This window comes from Trichosurus vulpecula, chromosome 9 (genome assembly GCF_011100635.1).
Source record: "Trichosurus vulpecula isolate mTriVul1 chromosome 9, mTriVul1.pri, whole genome shotgun sequence".
Taxonomy (NCBI): Eukaryota; Metazoa; Chordata; class Mammalia; order Diprotodontia; family Phalangeridae; genus Trichosurus; species Trichosurus vulpecula.
Genome location: NC_050581.1, coordinates 13061113 through 13088719, shown reverse-complemented (window position 1 = coordinate 13088719; position 27607 = coordinate 13061113). Strand labels below are relative to the sequence as shown.

Below are 27607 nucleotides of genomic sequence, written 5' to 3'. Positions count from 1 at the left end.
CCTCTTCTCCCCTCCCGATAGCCCGATATTGTTCTCCGTTCCGCTCGCCTCAGCTCAGCTCGGCTCGGCTCTGACGGGCCCCGGCTGGGGCGGGGGCTAGGGCAGGAACGTTCCCACTCCAGCCTCCTCCACCTCCCCGCTGCTCCTCAACCTGATTGGAGGAAAGTTTCGGGACTAGGTCGCGATTGGAGAGTTCTGTCGGTCTCCGCCTCCCTGCCCATCCCTCCCCTAGCCGCTGGCATCCCCTGGCCCAGGTTGAAAGTGGCCGGCGGCGCGGCGGTCAGCTAAGCTTGGGGCTATGGGGCTGGGGGGCAGCGCCGCCGCGCCTCTCGCCTCCCTCGGGCTCTGAAGCGCCTCCGCGGGAGGAGATGGGGGCCGCAGTTAGCGGAGGCTGAGGCTTGCCGGTGCGAGGGTCTGGGGATGCGGCTCCAGCTGTTGCTGCTGCGGCGGCGGGGCTGCGGCTCCTGAGCGCCCCGGGGCCCCTGGGCTCGACTCCAGCCGCCTGGCCATGCCGCTTCCACCACTGCTCTGGCTACTGGGCTGCGGCCTCCTGGCCTCCGCCGTCCTGGCCAGCTACTCGGAGGATCAGTGCAGCTGGAGAGGGAGGTATGGACACCTCCACCCCTATCACGCCGGACCTCCTGCCTTCATCCCTTCCCCAGCTCGGAGTCCCCCTCCCCCCATCCTCCCCTTCTCGTCCCTCAGCCTGTCTCCGTCCCTCCTTCATCCCCTCTTCTTTATAGGAAGCGTTAGAATCTTTACTAATTTTTGCCCTTTTCCCCCGAGCTGTATAAGAGGGAAGGAGGAGAAATGTATGGTAATGTGGTTTTCTCTAAAAATAGGGTGGGAGGGAACGGGTGGGGGGCGCCCCCCTTCTCCCGACACGGGGAAAGGGAAGGGCTTTCCCACCTTTAGGATGTATCCCCTAGCTCGGGGGGATCTCCTTTTGGGTCCTACTCCCGGCACCTGGAACCAGCGGCAATGGGGAATGGGGTGGTGGGGAGCAGGGGTTTGCGTGGATTGAGCGCTGAGGCATCTCCAAGGAGAGGGCGGGGCTGGCAGGCGGGCGGGAGGAGGGAGAAGTCACAAAGTCAGCTTGGTTTTGTTCTCCTACGATTTTTTGGCGGGTCCTCTGAGGTGGGCCCCCCCTCTGTTTCATCTCTCCACTACATACATATGCACACATTCTTCTCTCAGTAGGGGAACCTGTCCTCCTTCTCCTGGCATTCCGAAGAACTTTACGCTCCCCTGCACTTGCTCCCCCCCCCCCCCCAGGGTCTTTTCCTCCTCTGATTCTCGGGAGCTGAAAGCTAACCCATACTGTACTCTGGTCCCTAGGAAATTTGGACTGAGGCAGGGGATTTAGGAGTTGTGATGGGGTTTGAAATGGGTTCTAAATGTCTGAGTAATATGGGGAGGGGAGCACAGAGGAGAAACTTAGGGCATCACCCTCTAGGAAGGGATAAGACAGAACCCAGAGATGGAGAGGACAGAACCCTCTTTGTGAAGCTGCCATCCTGTTTGGTGCTATGGTTGACTGTCCTCATTTCTTTCAGTGTTGGTGAGGAGGGAATTAGCTTTTCCTGTAGGACTGAGTCTCAGAGTATTTCTAGGGAGAAGGGTTGGAAAAATATGTGGCAAACTTGGGGGGGACCTCCCCATCTGAAGAGCTGTCACTAGTGAATGGATTCACTTCTCTTTCCTGAGAGAACATGGGATAGAGGTGATTGTAGTCACCAGAGGGTGTGTGGGAGGATGAGGTAAAGGGACTAAAAATGGGGGAGCAAGAAGGCCTAATCTTGGCCAATGGCTTGGCACACTGTTCCCTCCCCACTCAGTGCGCGATAAACTCCAGAATACCAGTTTGATCCATGAATTGGGAGATGGGAGAAAATAAAACTGGAATCCCTTGCAAACATGCATTCTTGGGCAGTCAGGAAACCGGGAATCCTGCCCCTTATTCAGTGGAGTGATCTTGGGCAAGTCAAGTTCCATCTTTGTTGGGCTTCAGTTTCCGACTCTGTAAGGAAAGTGCCTTTAGACTAGATTTTTGAGCTCAGTTCAAGTTTGGGAAACTGGGGGTAGGGGATAGAAAAAGTAATCACCCAAGCTCCCCTGCTTCTTCATAGGGCCAAGGAGTCATTGTAGCCAGAATGGAAAGATATACATGCAGTTTCTGTCCTGGGCCTACATTGCAAACTAATGAAGATCCCCACCTACTTCTTCCCCCTCCCTCAGTCCAGTGTGATGCAGATGTGTGAGGATCTTGGGCTCTGATGCTGTTTGCCAGGCCCCAGGGAGGATAAACATTACAGGATCCACAAATCGCTAATCAAACAACTTGTGGGGCCTGAATCAGCTCTGAGACTGAGCAACTGGAGAGACAAGGCGGGGGCAAGGGGCCTCAGTATAGTCTCTTCACTAAGAGAATCCTAGGGTGGAAGAGACATTCAAAGGTCATGTAGTCCATCCTCCTGCCTCAAAGCCAGGGCATTTTCCTCCCTTTAACTCTTACTCAAAAGGACACAAACGTTGGCCTTGGGATCAGGTACCGCTCTTTCCCTGCCTTTACATTTCTTCGTGTAATCTTACCAAAATCCCTCCTGCTGCTACTTACATTGTTCCCTGGGAAAACAGCTGTTCTCTGTCCCTCATAAGACAACCTTCCATCGGCTTGAAGGTTCCCGCCTGCTCTGTCTGCCTTGCCTGCCAGCCTCTCCTCACTCCCTTCCCCCTAATATGCATTTACTGGGCTATCCAATCACCCAGTATATCAATGTCTATAGCAACTGGTCCTACCTTGGAGTGCAAACCATAAAGGGCCAGGTCAAGGACCAGGCTAACCTTTCCCTGGTTTTAGGAAGTTGGATTATATCGCTTTCAGTCCTAAGGAAACATTTCCTAACAGAGCTGTCCGGAAGTGGAATGGACTGCTTTGAAAGGGAGGGACTATTCTGTGGGAGTCTTCAAGTAGAGGTGGGACAACTATGGGTCAGGGCTTTTGGATAGAGGATAGTGATTTCTAGGTGGGAGTTGGCCTAGATGACCTCTTGAGAGCCATTCCAGCTCTTGAGAGTTTGTGACTATAAGACTTGGTGCAGGAGAAAGAGCCATGGATGGACCTGACTCGGCAGACTTGAGATCTATCTTTCTGGTTCCCTACCATTAGCTAGATGTGGGGATAGAGTGCTGGGCCTGGAGTCCGGGAGACCTGAGTCTTACTAACTCTGACTCTGGGCCATTTACTTAGTCAATGTCTGCTTCCGTTTCCCCATCTCTAAAATGGCAATAGAAACAGTACCGATCTCGCAGGATTGTTGTGAGAATCACCACTTTACAGATCTTGGTGTGCTGTATAAATGCTGGCCATTATTGTTAGTTATTATGTTTTCCCTTTGAACCTCATTTTCCTCAACCTTAAAATCAGGACGTTTAACTTCATAGCCTCAGTTTCCCCATCTGTAAGATTTCTTCCCATTCTAATGTTTCACGATCTTGTGAATCTGTGATTGTATTTGCCCAATGACCTGCAAGGCCATCTAACAATGAGAGCTATCCAAAAATGAAGTGGGCTGCCTTGAGATCTGGTGGAGGGCCCTTGCTACAGGTCTCCTGGTAAAGGCTGGATAACCATGGATTCAGAATGAGGATTTGTTCTGATGCTGGTTGGCCTAGATGGTCTCTGAGTGAGGTTCCTTTAAATAGGAAATTCAGTGATTTTGAGGGTAGAGGAGAAAGTTAGCGGAGATTTGTTCGGTCATTGCCACATGACCTGGCATTGGTCTGAGAAAGCTTTAGGGAGAGGGGAAGGGGAGGGCTAGTGGTTTTTTCTGATAGTTAAGATTCTTGTGGCTTGCTGTGCTATGGTCAGGATTTTCACCAAATCCTATAACCTTCCCCCTACTACATGGATGGGAGCAAGTTTCACATAGAATCACAAAATTTCAGCTGTTGGGGAATCTCAAGAGGCCAACTAGACCAATCCATTACCTGAAATATCATATCTCTACCCTAAGGGCTCTTAAACCTGGGGTCCATGAACTTGTTTTTTCAATATTTTGCTAACTGTATTTCAATATAATTGCTTTGTAATACTGAACATTTTTATGCATTTAAAAACATTGTTCCAAGAAAGGGTCATTGTTCCAAGAAAGCATCCCTGACAAATGTCATCTAGCATTTGCTTTAAGACTTCCATTGACGGGGGAACCCACTACCTTCCTAGGCTTACCTACCTACTTTGGATTATTTTAACTGCTAAGAAGTTGTTCCTTACTCCAAGCTTCTTTGCAACTTCCCATTTTTCCTGATTCTACCTTTTGAATGTCAAGCACTGTCTTAGCTCTTCTGGACAGCCTGTGCTTACTTGAAGAGCCGTTATTTTCCCCCCAAGTCTTCTTCAGATTAAACATCCCTGATTCCTTCAGTTGATGCCCATGTGGCCCTATCTCAAGGCCTCATCCTGGTTATCTGCCTCTGGACAAACTCCAACTTTTTCCTAAAAGGTGGTATCCTCACAGTGGTCTAATTGGGGCAGAGTACAGTTGTGCTTTCCTCTCCCTAGTCCTCTCTCAATCCAGCCAAAAACCATATTCAGTATTTTGGCTGCCAAATCACAACAACTCATTTTGAACAATCATGGTCCACAACCCTCTCTCCCCAGGTATTTTTCAGACAAAATTGTGTCAAATCCAAAATCCCTTTCCATCTTGTGTTTGTGATGTGTGGCAGGGACTAGGGCTGGGAATCAGGAGGCCTGGACTCTGGGTCAGGCTCAAGGGTTAATAAACTCTCAGAGCCTCAGTTTCTACATTTATATAATGAGGATATTAACTCCTGGCCTTCCTACTTCAGTGGTCAATTGTGAGACTTACGTGAGATAATAGATGGGATAGTGCTTTACGGAAAGTTAGATGGGAAGTGCTGTGGGTATTGGTACTGCTTTGTGGGTGCTATATTGACCCTGTTTGGGGCGGGGTTCTTGGCAGTGGCTTGTCCCAGGAGACGAACAGCGTGGAGCAGCTATCCCTGCATTGCGCCGAGGGCTCCCTGGAGTGGCTGTACCCAGCAGGTGCTCTTCGCCTTACTCTCTCTCCCAGGCTGCCCCCAGGCAGTGCTGGAGCTGGCCAGAGTCCCAGGCATATCACAGCCTGTATCAAGTCCTCTGGCCCCTTCCGGGGGGCCCAAGTCTACGTGGAGAGAGATGGACTCCTGGAGTTGCTGTTGGCTGAGGCCCAGGGGCCACCTAGGGGCCGGTGTGTCAGCTGGCAGCCACAGGAGAGAGTGGCACTGTTCGTTCAGTCTACCCCACATCGGGACATCAGTCGCCGGGTAGCAGCCTTCCGCTATGAACTTCGAGGGGACTGGCACCTGCACCTTCCCCTGTTCACCCACAACCTTAGCATGGAAGGTGAGGATGATCAAGGCCACTCTGGCCTACTGGGGATTGGGCACCTTTCTGCTGGCACCATTTGCATGCCTAATCCATTGCCCTCCTCTATCTTACCGAAGCCCTTTGAAATTAGAACTGAAACCTGTACCCTAAAGCAAGGTGTTTTTGAGTCTGGGAGTTAGGATTTCTGGGTTTTCTTGCCAGCCTGTGTTGTAGCTGATTTGCTGGGCATCCTCTGGCCAGTAGATATTTACTCTGTTAGGGCCTCGGTTTCCCTTAACTCTTAAATGGAAAATAATAGTGTTCAAAGACTGAGGACACCAGACTGGGCTACTGGCTTTAGTTTCAAACCCTATCCTGAGTGGTGAGCTCTATCTCTTTCTGGTCGCTCTACATGAATTCATTGCCCCTCAGGTTTTCTATCTGAGAATGGGTGACTGGTCTTTGATACTCAGTGTGACTCAAGCATCAGACAAGAGCCTTGGCTGGAATAAGATCAGGAGAAATTGGAGGAAGACTAGAAAAGAAACAAGTCACCACGAGGGCCTGGAGTAGCTGGGATTGTTGGCCCTGGGGAAGAGGTTTTGTGGGGTGGGAATCCTTGGTAGCTCTTAAGTGTATGGAGAGTTATAATGTAACAGTAGTAATGAGCAGCAGCTGCCCTCTGAATGTTCTAGGAAACAGAGCAAAAGAAACAGACTTGAATTGTAGCAGAAGGAATTCAGGTTAGACATGGATGTGCTGACTGCAAGGGTTACCAAGGGAGGCCATGGCATCTACCCTGGATTTATTTGAGGGAAGTATAGGCAATGACCTCCCTGGGCTGTTTGGAATACAGTTCAGCTCTTAAGCTGGATGACCTGTCCGACTTCCTCTCAGCCTTAGGATTCAGTGATTGGGCCTTGGGGAGCATGTGGGAAGCCCTGCCTTGACCCAAGGCCTCCCATTGGGGGAGGAGGAGTAATTTGAGTCTCCTTCTCCCCTCTGCCTGAAGGGGGGAGGGGAAGAAGAGAACCAGGGTTAGAGTGTGCTCCCTACAGGGGCTAGGGGCCCAGAAGGGGCTGTAGCCCCATGACCTCCCTCCTCTCATCCCTCCGCCAAACCCTGCATGCTGCCAACAAAAGTCCAGTGTACTATCTGTGGCCTGGCTGCCTGGTCTCCATGGTGATATGGGCTCTCCCCCGCCATCTCCCCCGCTGGGCAAGGCAGCTCATTCCCATCCTTTGAGAGCCCCATTGCTGGATATGATGGGATTAGCCCCACCCATCTGTTGAGGGGGTGGGAGGTTTAGGGGAATGGGGATAGAGGGGAAAGGATCCTGTTCTCTTCTCTCCAGAGGCCTCTGGTCTTATCCCGGGGGCCCTCGGGGTACTTTGTGGGCCAGCATCTATTCCGTTTGTCATTTAGGCCAAAGAAAGGGATTGAATGCCCTTTCTAAGGATCTTAGAGCACTTCGTGGGCCTGTATCTAGTCTGGTTATGATTTAGGCTGAACAAAGGGATTGAGAGCCTTGTGGCTTCTTTCTGAGGATGAAAGATAGAATCCTAACAGTTAGGGACCAGAAGCCCGGAGTCCTAGACTAAAGAAGGGAAACCTAAAGCCATCTATTCTCGTAAGTGAGTTAGTGGTATGAAGCACATGATGGTTGTATACCTGTGGTGTGTGTGTGTATGGGTGTATGTATCTGGGCTCCATTCATTGAATTCAGAGGAGCCTCTGTAGGTTTACAAATGCAAGGCTCTAGAGGCAGCTGGGGCAGAAGAGGAAGAGCACTGACCAGACCAAGTCAGAAGACCTGGATTCAAATCTGATCTCTACCACTTAGCTAATGGTGTGACCCCTTCCCTTTCCTTGTCTGTAAAATGGGAATAATAAACTATGTTTTGCTAAAGTACTATACAAATGGAATTATTATCACTAGAGGATTCTCTGTTGGGTCCCAGAATGACTTCAGCCCCCAAGACTAGGCTGTGGACAGTGCAGCCTCCATGAGACCTTTTCTTGCCCTGTTCTCTGGAGGGGAGGGCTAATTGGGAGAAGAGAGATGGGTAAGGGGTGGGGAGCCCAGCCCAGCCTGTGTAGCTCACACTTCTGTCTGTGCCACAGGGACCTGCCGCCCATGCAGTGACGCTGAGGTTCTCATGGCTGTGTGCACTAGCGATTTTGGTAAGTAGCTTCCTGGCCCCTCGGACTTGCTCAAGTCAGTCAGTGTCTTTTGCCAATCCCACCCCCGTCTTATCCCAGCCCCTCCTCCCCCCAAACTCCTTTCCCCTTCCCAGGATTATTCTGGGCTTTGATTGGATTCTCCTAGCATCTCCCTTGGCCACTGTCCCCATCCTGCTGGTGTTTGCCCTCTTTCTGCTGCCCTTTTGTCTTAGGTTTCCTGGGAGGGAGAGAAGCTATTTGTCTGGAACCCTCAGTAAGTATAGTCCCTGCTGCTAGAAACAGGTCCAACCTTTGATCTATGCCTGCGAGGTGACAGAGGAGGGAGAGTGGGCAATGAGCTTGGTGCTGTTACAGACTTGGGGATCCTGCTGATAGAGGAAGGACTTAAGGTCCACTGTTCTGGTTTTGGGGTGGCATGGCGAGGTGGGGAGGGGGAAGGGAGGAATGTGGAGTAGACATCAGCTGAGCTTTATTCTTTTAGTTTACCCATCAACAAAATAAGAGGGATGTTCAGCCTTCCCAGAGGGTCCCAGAAATGTCCCCACCACCACCAAGGGGACTACCCCAGTGGGTAGGTGCCACCTATCCTGCAGATCTTGCAAGATCAGAGAGGTCTTAGAAGGGAAAGCTGAACTGGCCCGTCACCCTAACTTCCCCTTTCCAGCCACACATCTGAGCTCTGGCTATATATCACACTGTGTTCTGGGAATCCTGGGAAGAGGACCAGGGAGAGCATAAGAACGGTGACTGCCAGGGGTTCCTAGTTGGGATGGGAGATGGGGGGGGAGGGCCTGGCCTAATCAGGGTTTGCAGGTTGCCCAGGAGAGTGGGCCCAGTTGCCATGGCAAGCTAGAGAGTTTATTAGTTCCTCTGACAGAAGTCCAGAGACTCTTCAGCAGAGTTGGCTGAGGAGAGAAAGCACTAGGGTCAGAGGTCAAATGGCCTCAGGGGAGTTTGGGACACTGGGGTGAGGGGAGGAACAGCAGCAGCAGCTTCAATTGACACGCCGGAAGATGACCTCCAGCTTATCCCTTTTGGTATTGTTCTTCCTTCTGACTTAGCAAGAAGGCCGGGGTCTCAGCTGTACAGCAACACCTCCACCCCGGAGGCCATGCCAGGGAAGTCTCCGGTGGGGAAAGGATCGCTCAGGCTGGCCTGCTGTCGGGCATGGAGTGTAATGGTCCGTCGTTGGGAGGAAGTGAGCACAGTCCAAATTGGATTGCTGTCTGAGGCCAGGGGGTTGGTTATTAGCTCTTCTGACTAGAGTCCAGAGACTCCTCGGGGGATATTACTGCAGATTTATCTGTATGAAGCATCCCTTAGGATCCTTGATGTGTTGAGTGACAAACCCACTTTCCCAACCTCACTTTAGAATCCTATTCAATTGGGAATATTGGATTCCCCTACTGAACTGAGAAAGAAATGGACTGCCATAGGTGGGGCAGGGTAGGAGAGGAATTATCTCAAGTGTCCGGGACAGGTTTGTGAAGCCACCGGCTTTTAAGAAATCTGCAAGTTGTATGAGGGAACTTCTAAGCCCCCAGTCACAGCTTCTCTATGCAGTCCATCCTGCTCTCCCTCCTTATGCTCCCTCTTCCCCTATTCCTTTCACCTGCACAGCCCATGACCCTTTTCTTGACCACTAACCCTCTGCCTCTCTCAGCCCTTTCCCTCTGGGCACATGCAGGTCGTTGTCCCATCTAAAGCTGTATAGCATTGCCTGGAGACAGCAAATATTTTTCCCTCTCTCCTGGCAGTGGTTCGAGGGACTATCTGCGGAGTTACTCACGACCAGGAGCTACAGGAGTCAGTGATCAGTGTTAGCACTCCTCGAATCCATCGTCAGAAGTTCCCGTTATTCCAGCCAGCTGAGTCCTCCAGCCAAGTGTCCGGTACCATCCGCACCCCTTTGCGCTGTGGTGTCAGGCCTGGCCCTGGCGTCTTCCTCTTCACTGGTTGGAGCCACTTTGGGGAGGCCTGGCTGGGCTGCGCTCCCCGATACCAGGATTTCCGACGCATGTATGAGGCAGCCCAGGCTGCTCACCATAATCCTTGTGAGATGGCCCTGGATTAAGGCTCTCTGAGGTTGGGGAAAAGGCAAGAAAGGACCCCACTTATCCTCTGATCACTCACTGCTAAGAAGCTATCAGTACCCAAGACTGTTGCTTCCTTGAGCCATCTGTCCAGAGGTGCTGTAAGAAAAAAGAATTGCTTTGATCCTAGCTTTTGTTTTAGGATTCAGCAAGGCCTAACAGCCTGCACATTCCAATGCATCCTGGTGTTTCAAGCTCAGAGTGAATGATGCCAGTCTTGGGAGATGTCAAGTGAGCACACTCTGGGTGATTAATTTGGGGGGTGGGGTTAGCCTTGGGTAGGAAAAATAAGTCTTTTCCTTGAGAGATAAGGGATAACCCCTTGTGTAGATCTCCCCCACCACCACCAAGGGGACTACCCCAGTGGGTAGGTGCCACCTATCCTGCAGATCTTGCAAGATCAGAGAGGTCTTAGAAGGGAAAGCTGAACTGGCCCGTCACCCTAACTTCCCCTTTCCAGGTAGACACTGCTGCTAGAGCCCGGGATACCCCAGCTTGGTGGATATCTCACCTTGGAAATGACTTAATGGATTGGGTTAGGAAGGGCAGGGATGGGAGGCAGAAAGGTGGAGAAGAGGCCTTGGGTGCACTGCAGTTATCCTGATACCAAATGTATGTGCTGACAGTGGTATTTTGGGAGAACTAAACTCTGCCAAGTGTGCCTGGCTTAGTGGTTTCTTCCTGCTTTCATCGGAGGGTGGGGTGCTTGGCTGGTGAAAGCACTCGGGTTGGGATAAGGTAGGGTAAAGGCCAGGCACTGACATCCTGGCTATCTTCCTCCTCTTCCAAAGGCCCCTTCTCTAGCTGGGTTCTCCAGCCTGCACAGCCTATTTGCTGGGGCTTATTAGGCAAAATGCCTTTGGGAAAGGAACTGAATTCAGTGGGGGTGGGGTAGGTTAGGGTGTGAAATGACTTGAAGAGAGTCAGATCCCCTTTTCTTTGGTACCTTATTTATTGTTATGTGTCCCTTTCCACACACCTCATCTCCCCCGCTTTCCAAGCCCATTGTGGCCCTCGCTCACAGCCTTGTACATGTTGTTTCTATTAACCTTTAGCCCTGTATTTTAGGTGTCCGACAGTACATGTATTATACCGGCCATCCCAGGACACAGGCACTCTCTCAAACACAGGTTCTCACACCCACCCACATGCTCCTTTCGAATTCTTTCTCTCTCTCTCACATGTGCACACACACACACACACATTTTCCCTCTTTATCTTCCACTAAAGTTGCCTCAGTTCTCTCAACTCCTGCATTTTATAGCCGCCCACGATGGGAGCTGATAAATGGGTTAAAAACTCCCACTTCCTGACACACACGGGAGGAACATCTTTCCCCAGCCACTCTTCTTCATCTCTGAGAACTGAAGCTGGAAGGATGGAGAGATTCCTGGAGGCTGAGCTCACACTGGCCACCATCCAGGAAGGCAACTGAGGGGATAAGGAGAGGAAGATGCTCTCTCCCTCTCTCTCTCCCTTTCCCTCTCTCTCTCCATCAACCTCTCTCTGCCTCTCAGTGCCTCTGTCTCTGTCTCTCTGTCGCTATCTCTCTCCATCAATCTCTCTCTACCTCTCAGTGCCTCTCTGTCTCTGTCTGTCTCTGTCTCTGTCTCTCTCCCTCTCCTCTCTCTCTCTCTCTCTCAGAGCTCACATCTCAGACAGACCAAGCAGACAAACTCAAGTTTCCAGAGTTCTAGGTGGTTGGGTTAATCCAAAGTGAGTAAGAATGCAAAGAGGGAAGGGTAGCAGAAAGCAGTGAATGTTCCCTAGAAAGAGGTGGATCCAAAAGCCTGTTTCCTTGAGATTTAGAGCATCTTGTAAATCATGTACTAGCCTGAAATTCAGAACTCCTGGAGTTTGTTGAATTTTGTCTCAGCTTTGACTTTGAATGGCTGGTAAAAAGTCACTTCCCCCTTTTAGTGCCCTAGTCACCCTGTCTGTAAAATGGGGAGAGTCGTCTTTGGCTCTGGCCCACCTTCCTGGGGATGAATGAGAGGATGTCTGTGATGTGCTGGGAGCTCCTCTGAGGTGGTGGACGTGAGATGAATTCTCAGTACCATAGGAATTCTGTCTTGATACTTGCTAGAGAGGAGAAAGGGGGTTTCCAAGAGAGAATAGGAGAGTAAGGCCTGGGTAGGGAAAGGGGAGTACTCTAAATCTGGAGGACAGTGTCAGGATGTCTTGTGGATTGAGGAGAGAGGGAGAGGGAGCAAGAGGGAACCCCATCCCTGGCCCAAGCTTGGCCTGTGAGGCAAGGGCTCTCGCCCTACTTTCTGCAGTCCAGCACATTCCAGGGAAGAATGTGCCACTTGTTGCTGAATTTCCTTGCAGGGGCCGGGGAAGCTGTTTCACCCAGCTGGGCTAAGGGCTCAGGGCTCTCCTCACCGCCCCCCCCCCTGCCAGCCCCGGAGGGGGAGCCACACAATGGGGTCTCTAAGGAGATGTTTCCCGCCACTTCCCCCCATTGTCGCCCTTTCTCTCCCTCCCCCATTCCTTCCTCCTTGCTCTTTCAGGCAGATAAAGGGCTGAATTGGTGAATTGGTGGGTTACAAAGAAGAGGCGGCACAAAGCCTGAAAGAGGCAGAGGACTGTGGCTGCTTCCCCTGTCTCTTCTCCCCCCCCCCAAACTATGAAGCCAAAGCCAGGAAGAAGGATGACCCCAGAGTCCCTCTGGTGGCAAAGCTGACTTCCTCCCAGTCCCCTGTGACAGGGGCAGAAACACCCCACCCCCACCCCTCACCCCACCGTCCTAAAGAGCTTGAGTGAAGAGAGTGCCTCTTGGAAAAAAAACAAAAACAAAAACAAAACAGCAGCTGGAGTTATTTGGAGAAAATGCCAGGATCATATATCATATCAAGGTTTCCCTCATCCCCTTCCGAGGCCCCAAGGTACTCTGTTGGCAGAGAGAGATCATTGGTACCAGCACAGGGGATTAAGGACAAATTAGGGGGGGAAGCTGAGAAAACCAAGATGAGTTTTTGGGAAGCAGTTGGGGAGGACTGGGATGGGGACGGGGACAGTAAGAGAGGCTATGCCCAGGGCTTCCCCCTCCTATCACTATTACTAGAGAGGCAATATGGTGTAGAGGAGGGGAACTAGGCCTCACAGTGAGCATGACCTGGGTTCAAGTTTCACCTCTGAAACATCCTGGTAAAAGCAGTTCCCTGACCAGGGAGCTGCCTCTAGTGGTGTTCTTGCTGTTCCTAGACCTTAGGGTCTAGAAGACTGACTGAGGTGGTCCCTCAGGGCTAGCATGCAGAGCAGCCCAGCTAAAAATTACAGAACAGGCAACTGTGTTCTAAAGCAGCAGCAGCCAGAAGCCCGTCTCCAAGCCTTTGGCCCAGAGAAAAGAGCATCTTCCCTAAAGGTCACTGGTTCCAGAGAGGCCATTCAGGACCAGACTCTGGCCCAACTTGTCCTATGGAGTTTCATCCCAAGTGTCTGAAACCATTTGTGTCCTGGTAACCAGTGGTCCTTAGTCCTTTCAAGAGAGAGCAGTCAACAAGTATTGAGGAAAGACTTGATAATTTAAGTGAGGGCTAGGGGGTTCTGTGGCTAGGGCTGACTGAGCCTGAAAGCTTGAGGCTGGAGTTAAAGCCTAGAATCTGTTCTCATCTAGCTGTGACCTGAGCTGGGTCACCTTGGGCAAGTCACTTCCAACTCCAGTCTTCAGATTCCTGATTTGTAAAATTAGGGGCTTAAACTAGTTGATTTACAAAGTCTCTTCCTATCTCTGAATTAACTATCCCAATAGTGAACCCTGATTCCACTGTTTCACCTTCTACCCAAGCCCATAGGTGGAGTCAGGAAAACCAGAGTCTGAATCCTGCCTCGGGCTCTATGGCCCTAGGGCAGTCACTTAACCCATCTCAGTCTTCCTTATCTTTTCCTTATCTGAAAAATGGAGATCTTAGCACCTACCTCAGAGTTTTTCTGTGGACCAAATGAGAAAAATGACATTTATAAAATGCTTTACAAGCCTTAAGGTGCTGTGGGAATGTTAGCTTTTATTATTCACATCACCTATAGTACTCACCCACATATCTGAACCTGCACTTGCTTGGGAATTCTGACCCTGGAAACGATTGGTAGAAGAGATTACAACTGGTTTCTTTTTCCAGAGAAAGAAAAAGGGGGTAGGTGAGGTGGTGGGCTACACTGGGCTAGAAGAGCCCAACTACTCATCTCCACCAGGGACCAAGAATTTTTTTTCTTTTAATCAAAGCAGTAGGTCCTTTGCCCACAAGGAAGGGTTGAAAATCGATACTCTGGTTTTGCTTTCTGTCCGGGGTTTTTACTGCTGGTTCTATTAACTGCAGTGGTAGAAGTGTTGAGTCTGAGATTGGTCTTCATGGAAGAAGATGCGTGTGAAAGAACGTGTGGGTGTGAGTGCCTTCCTGTGCCTCTGGTGGCAAATGTGATCCCACATGCATGTGCACCCCAGTGTATGTTGTGGGGGTGGGTGCACGTTGACAAGGGTATGGAGTAAGGTTCTACAAGAATGTCTGGGACACATCTCGGGTGAGGCTGTGGGTGTGTGAGAAAGTGGTCTGCATGCCTGGGAGCTTTTCTGTGTAATTGGTTCTTGGACGAGAGTGTAGAGAATTAAGTACAAATTCCACATGTGGCTTCCTGGGACTCATTCTGCTATTGATCCAAACCAGACTAATCCTTCTAAGGTTTAGAAGGGGCAGCCTCTTGTCACCCCAGGGTGGCAGGGCCAGTAATGAATAGCAGTCTCCAAAGGGGAAGGGCTATTGTGAGAGGGTTTGGGCTGAGGTCTCCGGGCCTGCTCTCTCTCCATTACTTAGAACATTGCCAGGTCACTTCTCTTTTCTGGAGTTGTTCCCAAGGTCCAGGGCTTTCCCATCATCTGGGAGTGCGTAGTTGCAGAAATCTAAATGGCAGCCTAAGCCAGGGCCCCATTTGGGGATGGGGGTGGGGGAGGTAGGCTGTGTGTGCTTGGGAAGCTAAATGAGATGGCTCTCTGCCCTGAGGCCTAGGGGGACTTGGTCCTCACCCTGAGGCTATGTCCATTGCCTGGGAATGGTCTCAAGATCTGGAGTACTCAGGTGGGCTTGGGAAATAGCCTTCTCCCATCTAAGCTGCTTTTTTCTCCCTTTGGCTGTTGGCCCTCAAGGCTGCGGCTGAGATTGCAGGCAGCTGGGGAGGGAGCTATTCCCAGCACATAGTGACAAATTCCTGACATTCATGGCTACTTTACAGCATGGTGGAGAACAAAAAAAGACCTAGGAGGGTAAAAGATTAAAGGTCTTTGGCTCCGAGGGGTTTCCTACCAGGAGTATAAAGCATCTCTACTCAGTCCTCACCTGCCTCTGTTTAAATCCTTTGGAATCCAAATTGTAGCCCCTCTTCCTATCCCCAGGCTGGGAAAGGTCGTTTCTTTGGTATTCTTAAGTCCTTTTTACATGTTGCCTAGGGTGGGAAATGTCTGCAGTCTCTTTCTCTCCCTGGACAACTGGAAAATTCAGAAGTGAGGAGTCATAAGGATCCAACCCAAACCTAGGGAATGGCCTCCCTCTGCCAATCCCTCCTCCCCCACTCCCTCCACCTCCACCTCCCCTCCTCTCACATTTCCTGTCCTCCCAACTGGACTCAGGCGCCTCATTTTTTCTCCCCCTCACTTCATTTTCAGTTTCACTTACACATCATCTTTCTGAACCTCAGCCCCTTTGCTAACAGTCCTTTGGCCTTTATTTTTGTTGGCTTCTCTCTCCTCCCCAAGGGCTCACTCCGTCTCCACGCTCCCTTTGCCTCAATACTCCCCTGTTTTCCTGCTCTCTCTATACTACACCCACCCCCCTTTTTCTTTGCCTGATTTTCCATCAGATTTCAAGCTAATTGCCTCCAGCTGCAGGAGAGAACCGGAAAATCAGAGAAGTCTCCATGGCGGTTCATTTGGCTGGGGTTAGGGCTCAAGATGGTTTCATTTAGCGAAGCCCTATTTGGTTCTCCTAGAACAGGAGCTAGGAGGGGCCAAGGCCCCAGCCCTAATTAGGGGTGGCTGGTGGAAAGAGTCCTGAGTATAAAGTTTATCACCCTCTTTTTGCTTCTCCAGGCCCACTATGATCAACAACCCCTCCAGCTCCCCGTGCATCTGTCCTTCCTCTCTGGACCCAATTCAAATCGCCTAAGCCCAGTGATTATGCCTTTCTACAGCATGTTGGACATATGCAAAATGCTTTCTCAGCAGAAATTTCCATAGCTCTTCCACTGCTTATGAGCTTTGATGGTGACAGTAGCACAGAGGAGAGGGGCATGAAAGCCTAGGGCATGAAGCTTTAGATGGAATTCAGGAGTTTGACTCCCAGTCCCATATTAAGCTCCCTCCTCAACTTGAAATTGGGCCAGAGGACCTGTCTGCAGGCCCTTGGGGAAAAGACTTCTGACTCCCTGTAAATTCCCCACCTGGACCACCAGAGAAAAGAGCTTTGGCCAATATAATATGGTGGAAAGAACTGGGCTCCAGTCCCAGCTCTGCCACCTACCATCTGTCAGTCAATAAGCATTTCTACCACGTGTTTACCGTGTACCAGGGTTGCAAAGAAAAGCAAAAATATGGTCTTTGCTTTCATGGAGTTTCCATTCTAGTCGGGGAGACAACATGCAAACAACTATGTACATGCAACAACATGCGTACAGAGTAGATGGAAGGTGATCTCGGAAGGAAGGCAGAGGAAGGGACCAGCAAATAACCTTGCAGAAGGGGAGATTTGAGCTGAGTCTTGAAGGAAGAGAACTCAAGACACCAAAGGGAAGAGGGAAAGCATTCTAGGCCTGGGGGAGAGACAGTCAGTGAGAATAGGTGGAGTGTCCTGTAAGGAATAGTTTGGAGGTATTGCTGGTGAGGAGAAGAAAGTGTAAAAAGATTAGATGGACAGGAAGGGACCAGGTGTGAAGGGCTTTAAAGGCCAAGTAAGTAGGATTTTGTATTTGATTCTCGAGCTAATAGGGAGTCATTGGAGTTTTGAGTAGGGAAGTGGTATGGTCAGACCTGCACTTTAAGAAAATCACTTTGGCAGCTGAATGGAAGGTGAATTGGAGGGGGAAGAGACTTGAGGCAGGAAGACCAGGAAGCATAGTCCATGCTTGAGGTGATGAAGATTCCCGCACCAGGGTGGTGGCTATAGAAGTAGAAAGATGTTATGAAGGTAGATATGACAAGACTTGGCTACAGATTAGATATGAGGAGAGAAGAGTGAAGAATGATGGCACTGAGGCTGTAAGCCTGGGTGACTGGGAGGATAGTGATGTCTTAAACAGTAGTAAGGAAGTTGGGGAGAGGTAAGAGTTTGGGAAGAAAGAAAATGAGTTCTGTTTTGGTTATGTTGGATTTGAGAGGGGCCTATGGGATGTCTAGTTTGAGATGTCTAAAAAGCAGTTGGTGATTCATAGGCATGTGTATGGTCTGTGCTGGGGTATGCCTCTTGCTGTGTGGTGGGGCTGCCTGGGATCTGAAGCCCGTAGCAACAGAGTTATCTTTCCCTGTCTTCTGGGAGTGCTCAGTTGTTGCAGCTGTTAGTGCTTCTCCTGTTTCGTTCCTCTTCTCTGGTGCAGGAGGAATGTGCAGGTTTGTCTAGTAACTTGGTCACCTGAAAGTCTGGAGCCCCTCTGCCACCTTACTCCTGAATCTCTTGAGGTGTTGCCTGGGACTGTTCTAGTGGTGATGCAACACATAAGTTGGAATCTGTTTCCTATCTGGATTGATTACATGGTGGATCTGCCCTCCTCCCCACTCCTAGAATGTCCTGTAGCCAAGTCAGGAAAAAATCGATTAGACATTTTCTTCCCCTTTGACTTTGCCTACCCAGTTTGTTTTAGTGTGGGTGCCTGGGGCTCTGGTTGGTTCAGCAAATAAGACAAAATATGAAAAAAATTTAAGCTTTAAAAGGATGTACCTTGGTCCTCAGGCAAAGTGTGGGAACAGGAGGACAGGGTCCAGGTGGTGCTTTTTTTTTTTTAGACAAGATAAGGCTAAAAAAGTTATTCTATATTTGGGGGTAAGGGAAAGGGTTTGATTAAAAGGAGCACTTTGCAAAGTTTGTACTTTTAAAGTTTAGTTGTTAATTTTTTAAAAATCAGCTTAGTTAAATTTTAGTTTGTTTGATGAATAAAATATATCCTTTATGAATGAGTATTCAATAAATGTTTGTGTCTAAAAAATAAATAAAATTCCCTGGGCACATACTTTAATGACGTGCTACACATACCTGGAACATAGAAACTATTCTGATAATGCTAAAAAAATAAGCAAATCTGATTCTTCAGGAATTCAGTCACCAGCTCTGAAAAACAGCATCTTAAAGCTAGTGGAAAACTTAAGTGTCATTTTAGAGAATCTTCTTGCAAAACAAAGATTATAAGATTTGACAGTGGTAAGAAACTTTAGAGATCCCCTAGTCCAAAGGCCTCGTCTTTCAAATGAGCACCTTGAAGTCCAGAGAAGCACAAGGTCACAAGGGTCACATGTTGCAGTCCTAGGAGTCAAATCCAGGTTTTAGTCAACAAATACTTTTTAAGCATCTCCTTATAAGGATGTTCCGTGCTAGGATAGGCACTGGGATTACTAAGATGAACCAGTCCTCATCTTAAAGGTGCTTATTCAAGAAAGTATATAAAAAAGTAAATGTGATGTAATTTCTTTTTTGAGGAGGAAAAAAATTAGCATTAGGAAAGGCTTCATGGAGGAGGCAGTATTTGAGCTGTGATTTGAAAGAAGCTAGGAATCCTATTCCAGATATCCTTCTACCCCACCAAAAGGTCAAACAATGAGTTAGGTTCCTTTCAAGCTAAAAATGTGCACCATTCATTCTCTGCCTCCCAGACTTTCGGCTCTGAAATACCCTTGGTGCTGTATATCTGGGAGTGAACTGACCCAGTGAAGGTGAGGGTGGTTGACTCCTTTTGTGGGCCCACATGGCTAGATTAGGGAATTTTAAGAATTACTATGGTATTTTGGCTGCACATGAAAGTCAATAAAACCAGAGTTCCATTGCCTCCTCTGATACTACTAAACAGCTGTGTGACTGTTCACAAATTGTATCACCTCCCAGCCTCAAGTTTCTTCATCTACCAAATGGACATGCAAATGGTTGCTGTACCTACCTTACAAGGCTGTTGTGATAATCAAATGTGATAACGTATGTAAATGTCAATCTTTCAAGATGGGACCCCAAAGGAATTTAATTCAGCACTGCTTTTTAAGTGCTTTGAGGGACAGAAATGAATAGAATGGGTGGACACCTGGAAGGAGAAATTTCCGGTTGAATTCTAATGAGGAGAGATGGAAGAAATGGGGAAAGTAGCACAGGAAAGGGGATAAGGGGTTGAGGGGGATAGGATTAGAAGAAAAGGCTTTTAGATCTATCACCTGGTCCTAGGGAAGCAACTTCCTTTGGCGATCACAGTCTCTACCCCACTTCCCCGACTCTTACCTTCTCTCTTTTAGATCATCAAAGCAACAGTGGTGATGTGGCATAGAACAGGCATTGGGTCCTAGGGCTGATGACATCAGAATAGCAAAAAAAAAAAAACCTGAGTTAAGTCAGAAAGTGTGAAAGCTGTAGGGCCCACCAAGAGCTGGTGCCCTGGTGCCCCTTGACTTTCCTGCCCTTTGGATCTGTACACTAACCTCCTTCCCTTTTCTTAACACCCCCCCCCCACCCCCATTCCCACTCCTTCAGGAAAGAAGCCAAAGCCCCTGATGCTCCATGACCATTAGGCCTACTGTCTGTTTCCTAGTGTTTGTGAGATGGACCCTTCCAGCTCCCTCTGGCCCATTGGGCCTTACCGCCTGTCCTACTAACACTTGGGCATTGCTATTTGACCGGTCCACAGAAACCAAGGACCCTTGGACATGGTCATCTTCTCTGAAGCTGTACCCTCCTTTATGTGTTGTCTTCTTCAGGTAGAATGTGAGCTCCTTGAGGGCAGGGAGTGTTTCAATTTTCCATTTGTATTAGTATAGTGCTTGGCTCTTAATAAATGTTTTTTTTTGTTTTCTTCCCCCATTCATTCCTTCATCTTGTTTGGCCTCAGTTTCTTTGTAAAGTGGAGATCTGAGGTTCAAATAAGTTGATATATGTGAAATGACTTTGTAAATTTTAAAGTCCCATATGAACGAATGTAAGAGATTATGGTTATTATTAATATTGTGTGCCAAGGTGGAGAGTAGTGCTGCGCCTTTATTTTTGACCTTTGTCAAAAAACATTGACTATTATCGTATGTGAAGCAACATGGTGCAGTGAATTGAGATCCCGGAAGACCTGGGTTCAAAACAAGTCCTGCTTCTGACCTGATGGCCAAGTCATTTGATGTCTAAGTGCTCTAGGCCACTCTTTAAGGCTGTAAGTTGCAGAGAGGGGCGATGACATACATAGGTGGAAAGAGTTTCCTCCCTGGAAGTTCCCCTATACCATGAAATCACAGGTCCAGTCTCTATTCTTATCACATGTAAGCATACACTAAAGTCTTTCTCTGATGCTGTATAATGGTACAGAGATGACCCTGTGGGCTCCGTAAGGCTGTGTCATCAGGATGCAAAGTCAGGCGCAGGTGCTGCTCAAACCAGCATAGGCTTAGTAAAAGAACCAGCCGAATTAATTATGGTGAAGCCCAGCTCCAAAAGTGGACCACCAGACGACGGAACATTTTCGGCTATGACAACTCCAGAAGACCACCTAAGAGGTTTGTGAGTTGCATCAGTGAAGGGAGTACCGAGTGGCCACTTAGAAGAAAATCATGCAACTTTCTGAAGGATTGTCTTTGGAGCCCTGGACTTGGAACTAGTGGAGGTGTGGAATGTTAATATATAATGAGCTCTGTTTTCTCCTTTGAGATTAGGCATCAAGGGGAGGGGGGTGAGTTTCCCCCCCCTCAACATGCCGTCCTCCCCATTCTGAGAGGACTCTTCTGGGGAACTGCTTGGTCACAAGCAACAATAGCCCTCTTTGTGAGGACAGGAATCAAGCACTTGAATCAGGACTGCCAACCTAAAACTGGAATGTGCATACTTCGGCATGGGGTTGCTGAACCCCAACATTGAATTTTTTTTTTTTACAGAATCAAAGTTTTCTTTTTTAAAGTTCTCAATCTGAGTGAGGGCTTTTCAGATAAACCTGGGGCTAAGTTTTGGGGATCCCTCTTCCCTGCCTGTAAGATTGTCAGAGCTGCGTAAAGTCCAGAGCAGGGGACCTGGGCTTTCTAATCAATACTCTGGCGCTCGCTTTCCTCACCCATAAAAGGGTCTGGGGTAGTCTCCTTTTTGCATCTCCACCCCCAGCACCGACATAGTACCTAGCATACAGCCAGGATTTCAGAAATGCTTTGCAGCGTCGGTCCAGTTTAGCTAAACCAACCGCCTCTTCCATGAAGCCTTGCCTGAGTTCCCCGGTTCCTAGTACTGTCCCGCCCCGTTCGCTTCTTGCCTTTTTCTGTATGTGTACCTGCTATGTGCCACCCCTCCCCTCCCCCCCACCAAACGTAAGCTCCCTGAGGACAGGGGCTGTCCCTCTTTCGTCGTTGTGCTCAAATACTCAGGGCGGTGCCTGCAACCTAAGAGGTGTTTAATAAATGCTTGTGTCGGACTGATTAGATTAAATGAGCTGGAAAGTCTCTCGTTGCTCTCTTTAATAACGGCAAGAAAGGTCTTTTGCGGAGGACGTGCCAAGCCGTCTGGGTCTAACAAGAAGATAGCGAGCTCCCTAGGTCTTCCCTACCCCCAACCTCCCCCGCTCAGCCGCGTGGATAAAGGCAGGCTGACCACGTGCTCCTCCCCCGTGCTGGCTCCGAGGGCTGGGTGACCGTTAAGTGCGCGATGAAGGAGGGGCGTGTTCACCGAGCGAGCGCACGCGCTCCACTTTCTCGTCCCTCCTCCCCCCGCCCCCGCCCCTCATCGTCTCCTAGGTGACGATGAGCGACGCGACCAGTCAGCTCTCCCGGCCTCCCCGTTCGACTCTCGCGCACGCGCTCCACTTCCTAAAGAGGTCACGCGCCGGCTCGGCCCGACCGAGCAGCGCACTCTCTTCCGGGTGACAGTTGGCGACCTGCCCGACCTTCCGCTTACCCCACCCCCCCCAACCCGCAGCGACTGTGGCCCGGCTGAGGGGATTGGCCTCGGAAGTCGAGAGTGGGGGCCGTGGGATCCAGGCAGGACAAAGTGTACGGAGCATCGGGGTCTCTCTCCGCCCCAGCTCTGCCTGCCGCTTGCGCGGGGTGTCGTGGCCGAGTCTTCCCCGGCAGGAGCGGTGGTGAAGGGGAGCGGGTTCCGATTCCGGCCCCATTCCCGCCCCGCCCCCCTCCACATGAGGTGGGAATCTGGAAGGGAGGGCGGACGGCACTGCCCCAGCCAGAGAGACTCCGCCCCCGGCCTCCCCCCTCCCCCCCTGCTCCTGAAGCGGAGAAAAGGACGTGGAGGAGCAGGTGCCAGGGAGAGGCCAGAGCCGGGCGTCCGAGGGCCTGCCTGGGTCCCGGGCCACAGGCCCCCACATCTCCATCTCTGTGGCGTTTTGTCTCCATAGCCTCATGAGGGTACTATCGTCCCTCCTCAAAGACGCGGAGGCCCGGGGAGAGGAAGTCCCTAGAGAGCTGGAGGGGCCAGTTCGCAGATGGGGAAGTGCCGGGCAGAGGCCCATAGCGCCGGAGCCCCAGCATCCTCCGGAGGAGGGAGGGTTCTTAGGCGCGCTTTGCTACCCTCCCCGGACACTGATCTCCCCGTCTCTCCTCCGCCCCCAAGCGCATTTACTCCCTGAGAGGGCTCTGCCAGGGCTGTTTCGAAGGGATGGGGTTGGAGGCAAAAGAGAAGGGCTGAGTGGAGCAGCAGAAAAGGCACACCATTAACGTCGCCTTGGGCTCCATTAAGAGTGGGTGGGGAGGGGGCAATGTGACGATTAGGCCCCTGGGTTCCATCTGCCTCGCCCAGACCACGTTTGGAATATTTCAGTTCCGGACGCTACATGTAAAGAAGAACGTTTGTAACATCCGAAGGAGGGCCTTTGACGAAGGGCCATTCATGCCATATAGGGATCAATGAAAGGCGTTGGGGGTCATTTGGAGAAAACATGCAGAGACATGACAGCTAGTCTCAATGTTGGAGGGAACAGATGTGTTGAGCATCACCCCAGAGGACAGAACTAAGTGAAAGTGTCGGAGAGCCTGATTTAGGGTCTCCAGTGGAAATAGGCTGCCTTGCAAAGTTGTGGGCTGTGTCACTACAGGTCATCAAAGAGCTGCATGACCGTGATTTGGTTAAAGAGAGTCTCCTTTGAATGACTTTAAATGTTTTTTTACTTGTCCGGTGTGTTATAGAAGGGGTTCTTATTAAGGTATATTTTGAGTTAGATTAGTCTAACCTAACTCAGATTCTGAATCCTGCTTCAGGCAAGTGTTAAAAATTGCATGCATAAAGGACAAACAAGGTTGAGGGAAAGGGGTGATTTTAAAAGGATACATCACAGCATTCCTTTAAATAGAAAGTCCAAATAGGATATTTAAAATAGAGTTGGCATCATAGAATTTCATTTTAGAAGTTTTCATCATGATGGAAGGAGCCCAGGTTTGCAAACCTGGTTCTGCTCCTGAGTCACTATGGGAACTTGAGCAAATTTCTTCCCCCTTCTGGGAGTCAGTGACTACTGCAAAACAGAGGTTTGACTTAGAGGATCTCTTAAGGGGAAGCCCCTTCCATCTCTGACTTTCTATAATTTTGTAAAAATCTTGCCTAAAGTAAGACACATCCACATTGCATTACTTTGTCTCCTGTTGGGGATGGTGTGGAGTAGAGGGATTAGGCCTTGTAGATGCTTATAGGGGCATAGTTTACGGGGCATTGAGGAGCCCAGAGTGAGCTAACTTGGGTTTTATATTTAACTCCTCTGATTTCACAATAAGGTCAATTATTTTAATAGCAATAATAAGCAGTTATGATTTTTACCAGGAGTAATGATGATTTTTTTGTATTTTAGTGGGTTTTCTGTTGTACAAAAAATCATTAGAACCACTGTCCCCTTTACTTTTGACATGTGCTAATAACCTCACTTTTGAGCTCCAGTGGCTTCCAAAGTGGTTTTTGTTCTTTGTCAGATTGTCCCAGTACACTGCAGTTGGTGACACCATGTATTCTGCAGGCTAACTCAGTGAATCACACTTTTTTTCCCTTTATATGCTAGCCTGTAGAGTGGGGTGATTCATTACCAGTGTGACTTTTAAGCTTTTTGTATGCCAAGGGCTTAACTGTCCTTTCCTTGACTAGTAAGGCCTCTCCTCAGATGGGAAGTAGGGTGTGGGGGTAGAGGGGGGGAGGAAGAGGAGTAACCAGAAGCCAATAGGGAATAAGGGCAGAAATGTGGGTGTTGGAAGCTAGTTTACATATTGCTCCCCTAGAAATGGACCAAGATGATCCTGGAGAGGCCATGGCAGAACTACAGGGGCGCCACCTTGGGGGACTGGGTATCTTACAAGTGGCAGCTGGCACCGGCTTATTTGCCTATACCTTCTGGGCAGGGTTCCTTATGCCTGGTTTCCGTAAAGTGCCCCTGAAGCTTCAGGTAAGTTGGCCTCGGTTGGGAGAAGGGGAAGATGATAATTGAAGAGCAGCTTCCAAATTTGTGCTCTTTCTGTCTTTTTCCAGGTGCCATATGTCCCAGCAAGTAGGCAGCAGGTGGAGAATGTACTGAGTCTTCTCCAGGGACGCTCTGGCAAGATGGTGGACTTGGGCTCTGGCGATGGCAGGATTGTAAGAAGGAAAAAAAATGCCTTTTTCTGTTCCTTCCCTCTGTCTGCTCTTTGGTTGGGGCATAGAGTTCCTTTTAGACTATTCTACTCTCAGTTCATTTCAGCATATTCCACAAACATTTTATTGACTACCTGTTATTAGCAGAGTCCAGCTCTGGGGGTTGTGTAGAGATGAACAGTTGTCACTACTCTCAAGGAGAGTCCAGTCTAGTATTTTGGGGGGAAGTCGTTAGAGGATAGGAATAAAACATACACATGGGTTAACTAATACAAAATAGTATGATGAATGCATAAGAAAAGTATAAACAAAATGGAATGAGAGATTCGTGGAGAATGATTGTTCATGGAGGAGATGGCATTGGAATTGGGTCTTGAGGGATGAGTAGGATTTCAGTGGACTGAGGTCAGGAGGAAGAACATTCCAGGCAAGGGAAGGAAGGGTATCAGCAGAGCTTCGAGAATGATGAGTAGGTCAGTTGGAGCTAGAACGTGGAGGCCTTGAGTATCACATTAAAGAATTGGATTTCTTTTCCCATCTTCCATCTTGAAGGCCCCAGTCCCCTGCATTAGGTGAGAGGCTCTTCTGGATTCTGTTCCCTCTATGCTGCTTTTTCCCTATCCCTATATTTGCTCAAGTTTGTGACATCCAGCTTTGCCTTGTCTCTAGGCAACACTTTCCTGATCTTTGAGGGATGTGATAGGGAGTGCTAATTGTTTGGTGCTACAGGTTTTGGCAGCATACAGACGAGGATTCTATCCTGTTGTGGGTTATGAACTGAACCCCTGGCTTCTTTGGCTTTCTCGGTTCCATGCATGGAGGGCTGGTTGTGCTCGAAAGGTTTCCTACCAGAAGGAGGATCTCTGGAAGGTAATTGCAGCTCTATACCCTTCCTTCTCTCTCCATAGTTCATGTTAGAGTGGGTAACAGGGGTCAACAGGGCATATGAGTACTGATTGGCCCAGGAAGCCAGCAAACTGAAAGCTAGAGTTATGAGACCAGGGCCAAGGACTTAGTGAATCTAGCAGTAGGAGGTGGCTATTTTATCCTTCTCATCTTCCCACACAACTTGAACAGTTAAAAACTTTCAGACCTGAAAAGGATCTTATAAAAGAGACCATATACTCCAACCCCTCCCATTTTATAGAGGAGGAAACTGAAACCCAGAGAAGGAAAATAACTTCCCAAAGATCACAGTGGATTAGTGGCAAGCTGGGGCTTCATCCTTTTTAATTTCCTTTTCATGATTTTATTTTATCTAACACCCTTAGTCAGATCTGTGTTAGAGAAATATCATAGACTTCCAAGCCACTTGGAAATGAGCTACTTTCCTATTCCCTAAGTGATTCTGTGGTCTAGGGGCTCTGGACCTCTGGCCTCTCTGAATTAAACACAGTCTAGTTTGAATGACTTAAGATATTTCCCCACTTGCTAATAAGATACTTCCTCAGGCTTTAGGGGCAGCAGAGCCAGATAGATGTTTTCAAAGGCTAGAAACAATCATTGGTTTAGCATAACTTTGGCCTTGGAATTGGAGGCTAGCAACAGAGGAAGGAAGAGCAAGGGAAGATGCCTTAGGCCAATGGCCTGGAATTAAGAAACCATCTTAATTGTTGGGAATATGAAATATACATATGTTTACAGGTTTCTTGGCTCTCCAGGTAGAGCACCAAGGTTCCCTTTTCTAGATGTTATAAAAGTAGAAGACATCTGCAAAGCAGTCTCCGAATCCCTTGTGACTGTCATCTTGTCCTCATCTCTCCTAAGCAGCCATATCTCTTCTGCAGGTGAACCTGACTGACTGCAAAAACATCACAGTTTTCCTGGCTCCCAGTGTGGTATGTCTGAGCACTTCAGAGGCTCTAGGGCCATGGGATTTGTTGAACTAAAATATTCCCAGGGCTAGGGAATGATTCAAACTGAGGTAATTGTTGCATTGTGGGCCAGTGCCCCATCTGTTTGGCTTCACAGCCAGCGTCAGCTTGTTTCTCTAACAGTCCCCATGAAAAATCAGCAGGCTGTTCCCAAATGGGCTGGCATTGGATGTTGCTAGGAACACCAAAGACATCTCAATATCTTTGAGATAGAATGGGAACACTTTGGAGGAAAGTGTAGCAACCAGATTTAAAGGTCCTTGGGATGACCTTGTTTGACCCTAGGGTGGCAGATTAGCCACAGAGTTACTGGCTTTGAACTTCAGCCTGCTGAGGCCAGATCATCTTGTTTCTAGCCCCTGTGACTCTGTGCTTTAAACCAGTCCTTTTATCCTTATTACTGAGTTCCCTCTCCCACCCCCAGTGCCCCTTACAAGTTACTTATCTCCTGACTTGGCCTTTTTCCACAGCTCCCTCTCCTGGAAACCAAATTACTAGCGGAATTGCCCAGCAAGGCCCGAGTGATATCTGGTCGATTCCCTCTTCCCAACTGGGAGCCAACAGCCACAGTTGGTGAGGGCCTGGACAAGGTTTGGGCTTATGATATTGGACTGATCCGGCAGAACATGGAGATGAGGGAAACTACCTTCCTACAGGGAACACCTGTCTAGGTTTTGGGGAGGCAAGATCTCCCTCTACAACGTTTTGGTACTTCATGAGAGGGGCACTCTACCGTATATGTAAGGGCACCTTAGCAGCCTTTTTTTGAATCAGATTTCACCTCCCTTAACCACAGAGAACCAGGATGTGCTCCAAGCTAGAGCTGATCCTGGTCACTGTACTTGAGGCTCAAATGTTTATTAGGAGCCAACACTGAGGAAAATTCAGGACCACTTCTGAAGATTTTCACTGGCAACTTGAGGTCAAGAATTGAAACTTGTTTCCTGTGGTTCACATTTGAACACAATAAAAGTTTTTTTCTTTTTGAAGCTCTCTTGACTACCACTGGAACTTAGTATCCCTTCCCCACAACTACTTTACTTTTGTCCCCCTCCATAGGTTTTTCTAAATCCCAGATTGTTTTATTTCCTCTTATGTATTTTCCCCTTAAAGTCACCAAATTAGGGCACAGAGAACTCAAAGAACATTCCAGGGTACAAGGCCCCAAAATTTGGAGTCTTGTTCCAGGTTGCTCCTGGTGTGATGGATGGCCTAGTTCAAGGCCCAACACCACAGGAAGACATAAGGCATTAACGGGAATGGTAGGCACCGAAATCAGAAAAAATTTGACTCCTCCCACCTGCAGATTTAGAGTTCATTCCCATCCCTAAT

The 27607-nt window shown here is 49.0% G+C and overlaps 2 protein-coding genes across 5 annotated transcripts; both read left to right on the top strand.

Moving 5' to 3' along the window:
- Window positions 1-225: 225 nt before the first annotated feature.
- METRN (meteorin, glial cell differentiation regulator) lies at window positions 226-16638 on the top strand. 2 transcript variants are annotated; one of them, XR_005009147.1, is made up of 5 exons: window positions 509-606; window positions 4989-5410; window positions 7499-7558; window positions 9316-9882; window positions 15731-16638. XR_005009147.1 is itself a non-coding variant. In XM_036738986.1 (4 exons), exons 1-4 carry the CDS (start codon window positions 509-511, stop codon window positions 9630-9632), a joined length of 897 nt encoding a protein of 298 aa, XP_036594881.1. In that variant the 5' UTR covers window positions 226-508; the 3' UTR covers window positions 9633-13509. The 2 variants fall into 2 exon arrangements, 1 of the variants encoding a protein (XP_036594881.1); XM_036738986.1 differs by lacking the exon at window positions 15731-16638 and having other exon boundaries at window positions 226-606; window positions 9316-13509.
- Window positions 16639-21651: 5013 nt separating this feature from the next.
- Window positions 21652-27264, top strand: ANTKMT (adenine nucleotide translocase lysine methyltransferase). Of its 3 annotated transcripts, none has more exons than XM_036737366.1 (6): window positions 21652-21980; window positions 24053-24216; window positions 24300-24404; window positions 25131-25271; window positions 26189-26239; window positions 26746-27264. In XM_036737366.1, the coding sequence occupies exons 2-6, from the start codon at window positions 24055-24057 to the stop codon at window positions 26944-26946; spliced, it is 660 nt and encodes a 219-aa protein (XP_036593261.1). In that variant the 5' UTR covers window positions 21652-21980; window positions 24053-24054; the 3' UTR covers window positions 26947-27264. The 3 variants fall into 3 exon arrangements, with proteins under 3 accessions (XP_036593261.1, XP_036593263.1, XP_036593262.1); XM_036737368.1 differs by having other exon boundaries at window positions 21697-21832; XM_036737367.1 differs by lacking the exon at window positions 21652-21980 and adding an exon at window positions 22090-22201.
- Window positions 27265-27607: the final 343 nt, after the last annotated feature.

Coding starts and splice junctions, on each gene's coding strand:
- ANTKMT (XM_036737366.1), top strand. CDS start 24,055: ATGGACCAAGATGATCCTGGAGAGGCCATGGCAGAACTACAGGGGCGC. Junction 24,217..24,299: donor AAGTGCCCCTGAAGCTTCAG/GTAAGTTGGCCT, acceptor GTCTTTTTCCAG/GTGCCATATGTCCCAGCAAG. Junction 24,405..25,130: donor GCTCTGGCGATGGCAGGATT/GTAAGAAGGAAA, acceptor TTGGTGCTACAG/GTTTTGGCAGCATACAGACG.
- METRN (XM_036738986.1), top strand. CDS start 509: ATGCCGCTTCCACCACTGCTCTGGCTACTGGGCTGCGGCCTCCTGGCC. Junction 607..4,988: donor CAGTGCAGCTGGAGAGGGAG/GTATGGACACCT, acceptor GGTTCTTGGCAG/TGGCTTGTCCCAGGAGACGA. Junction 5,411..7,498: donor CCACAACCTTAGCATGGAAG/GTGAGGATGATC, acceptor TCTGTGCCACAG/GGACCTGCCGCCCATGCAGT.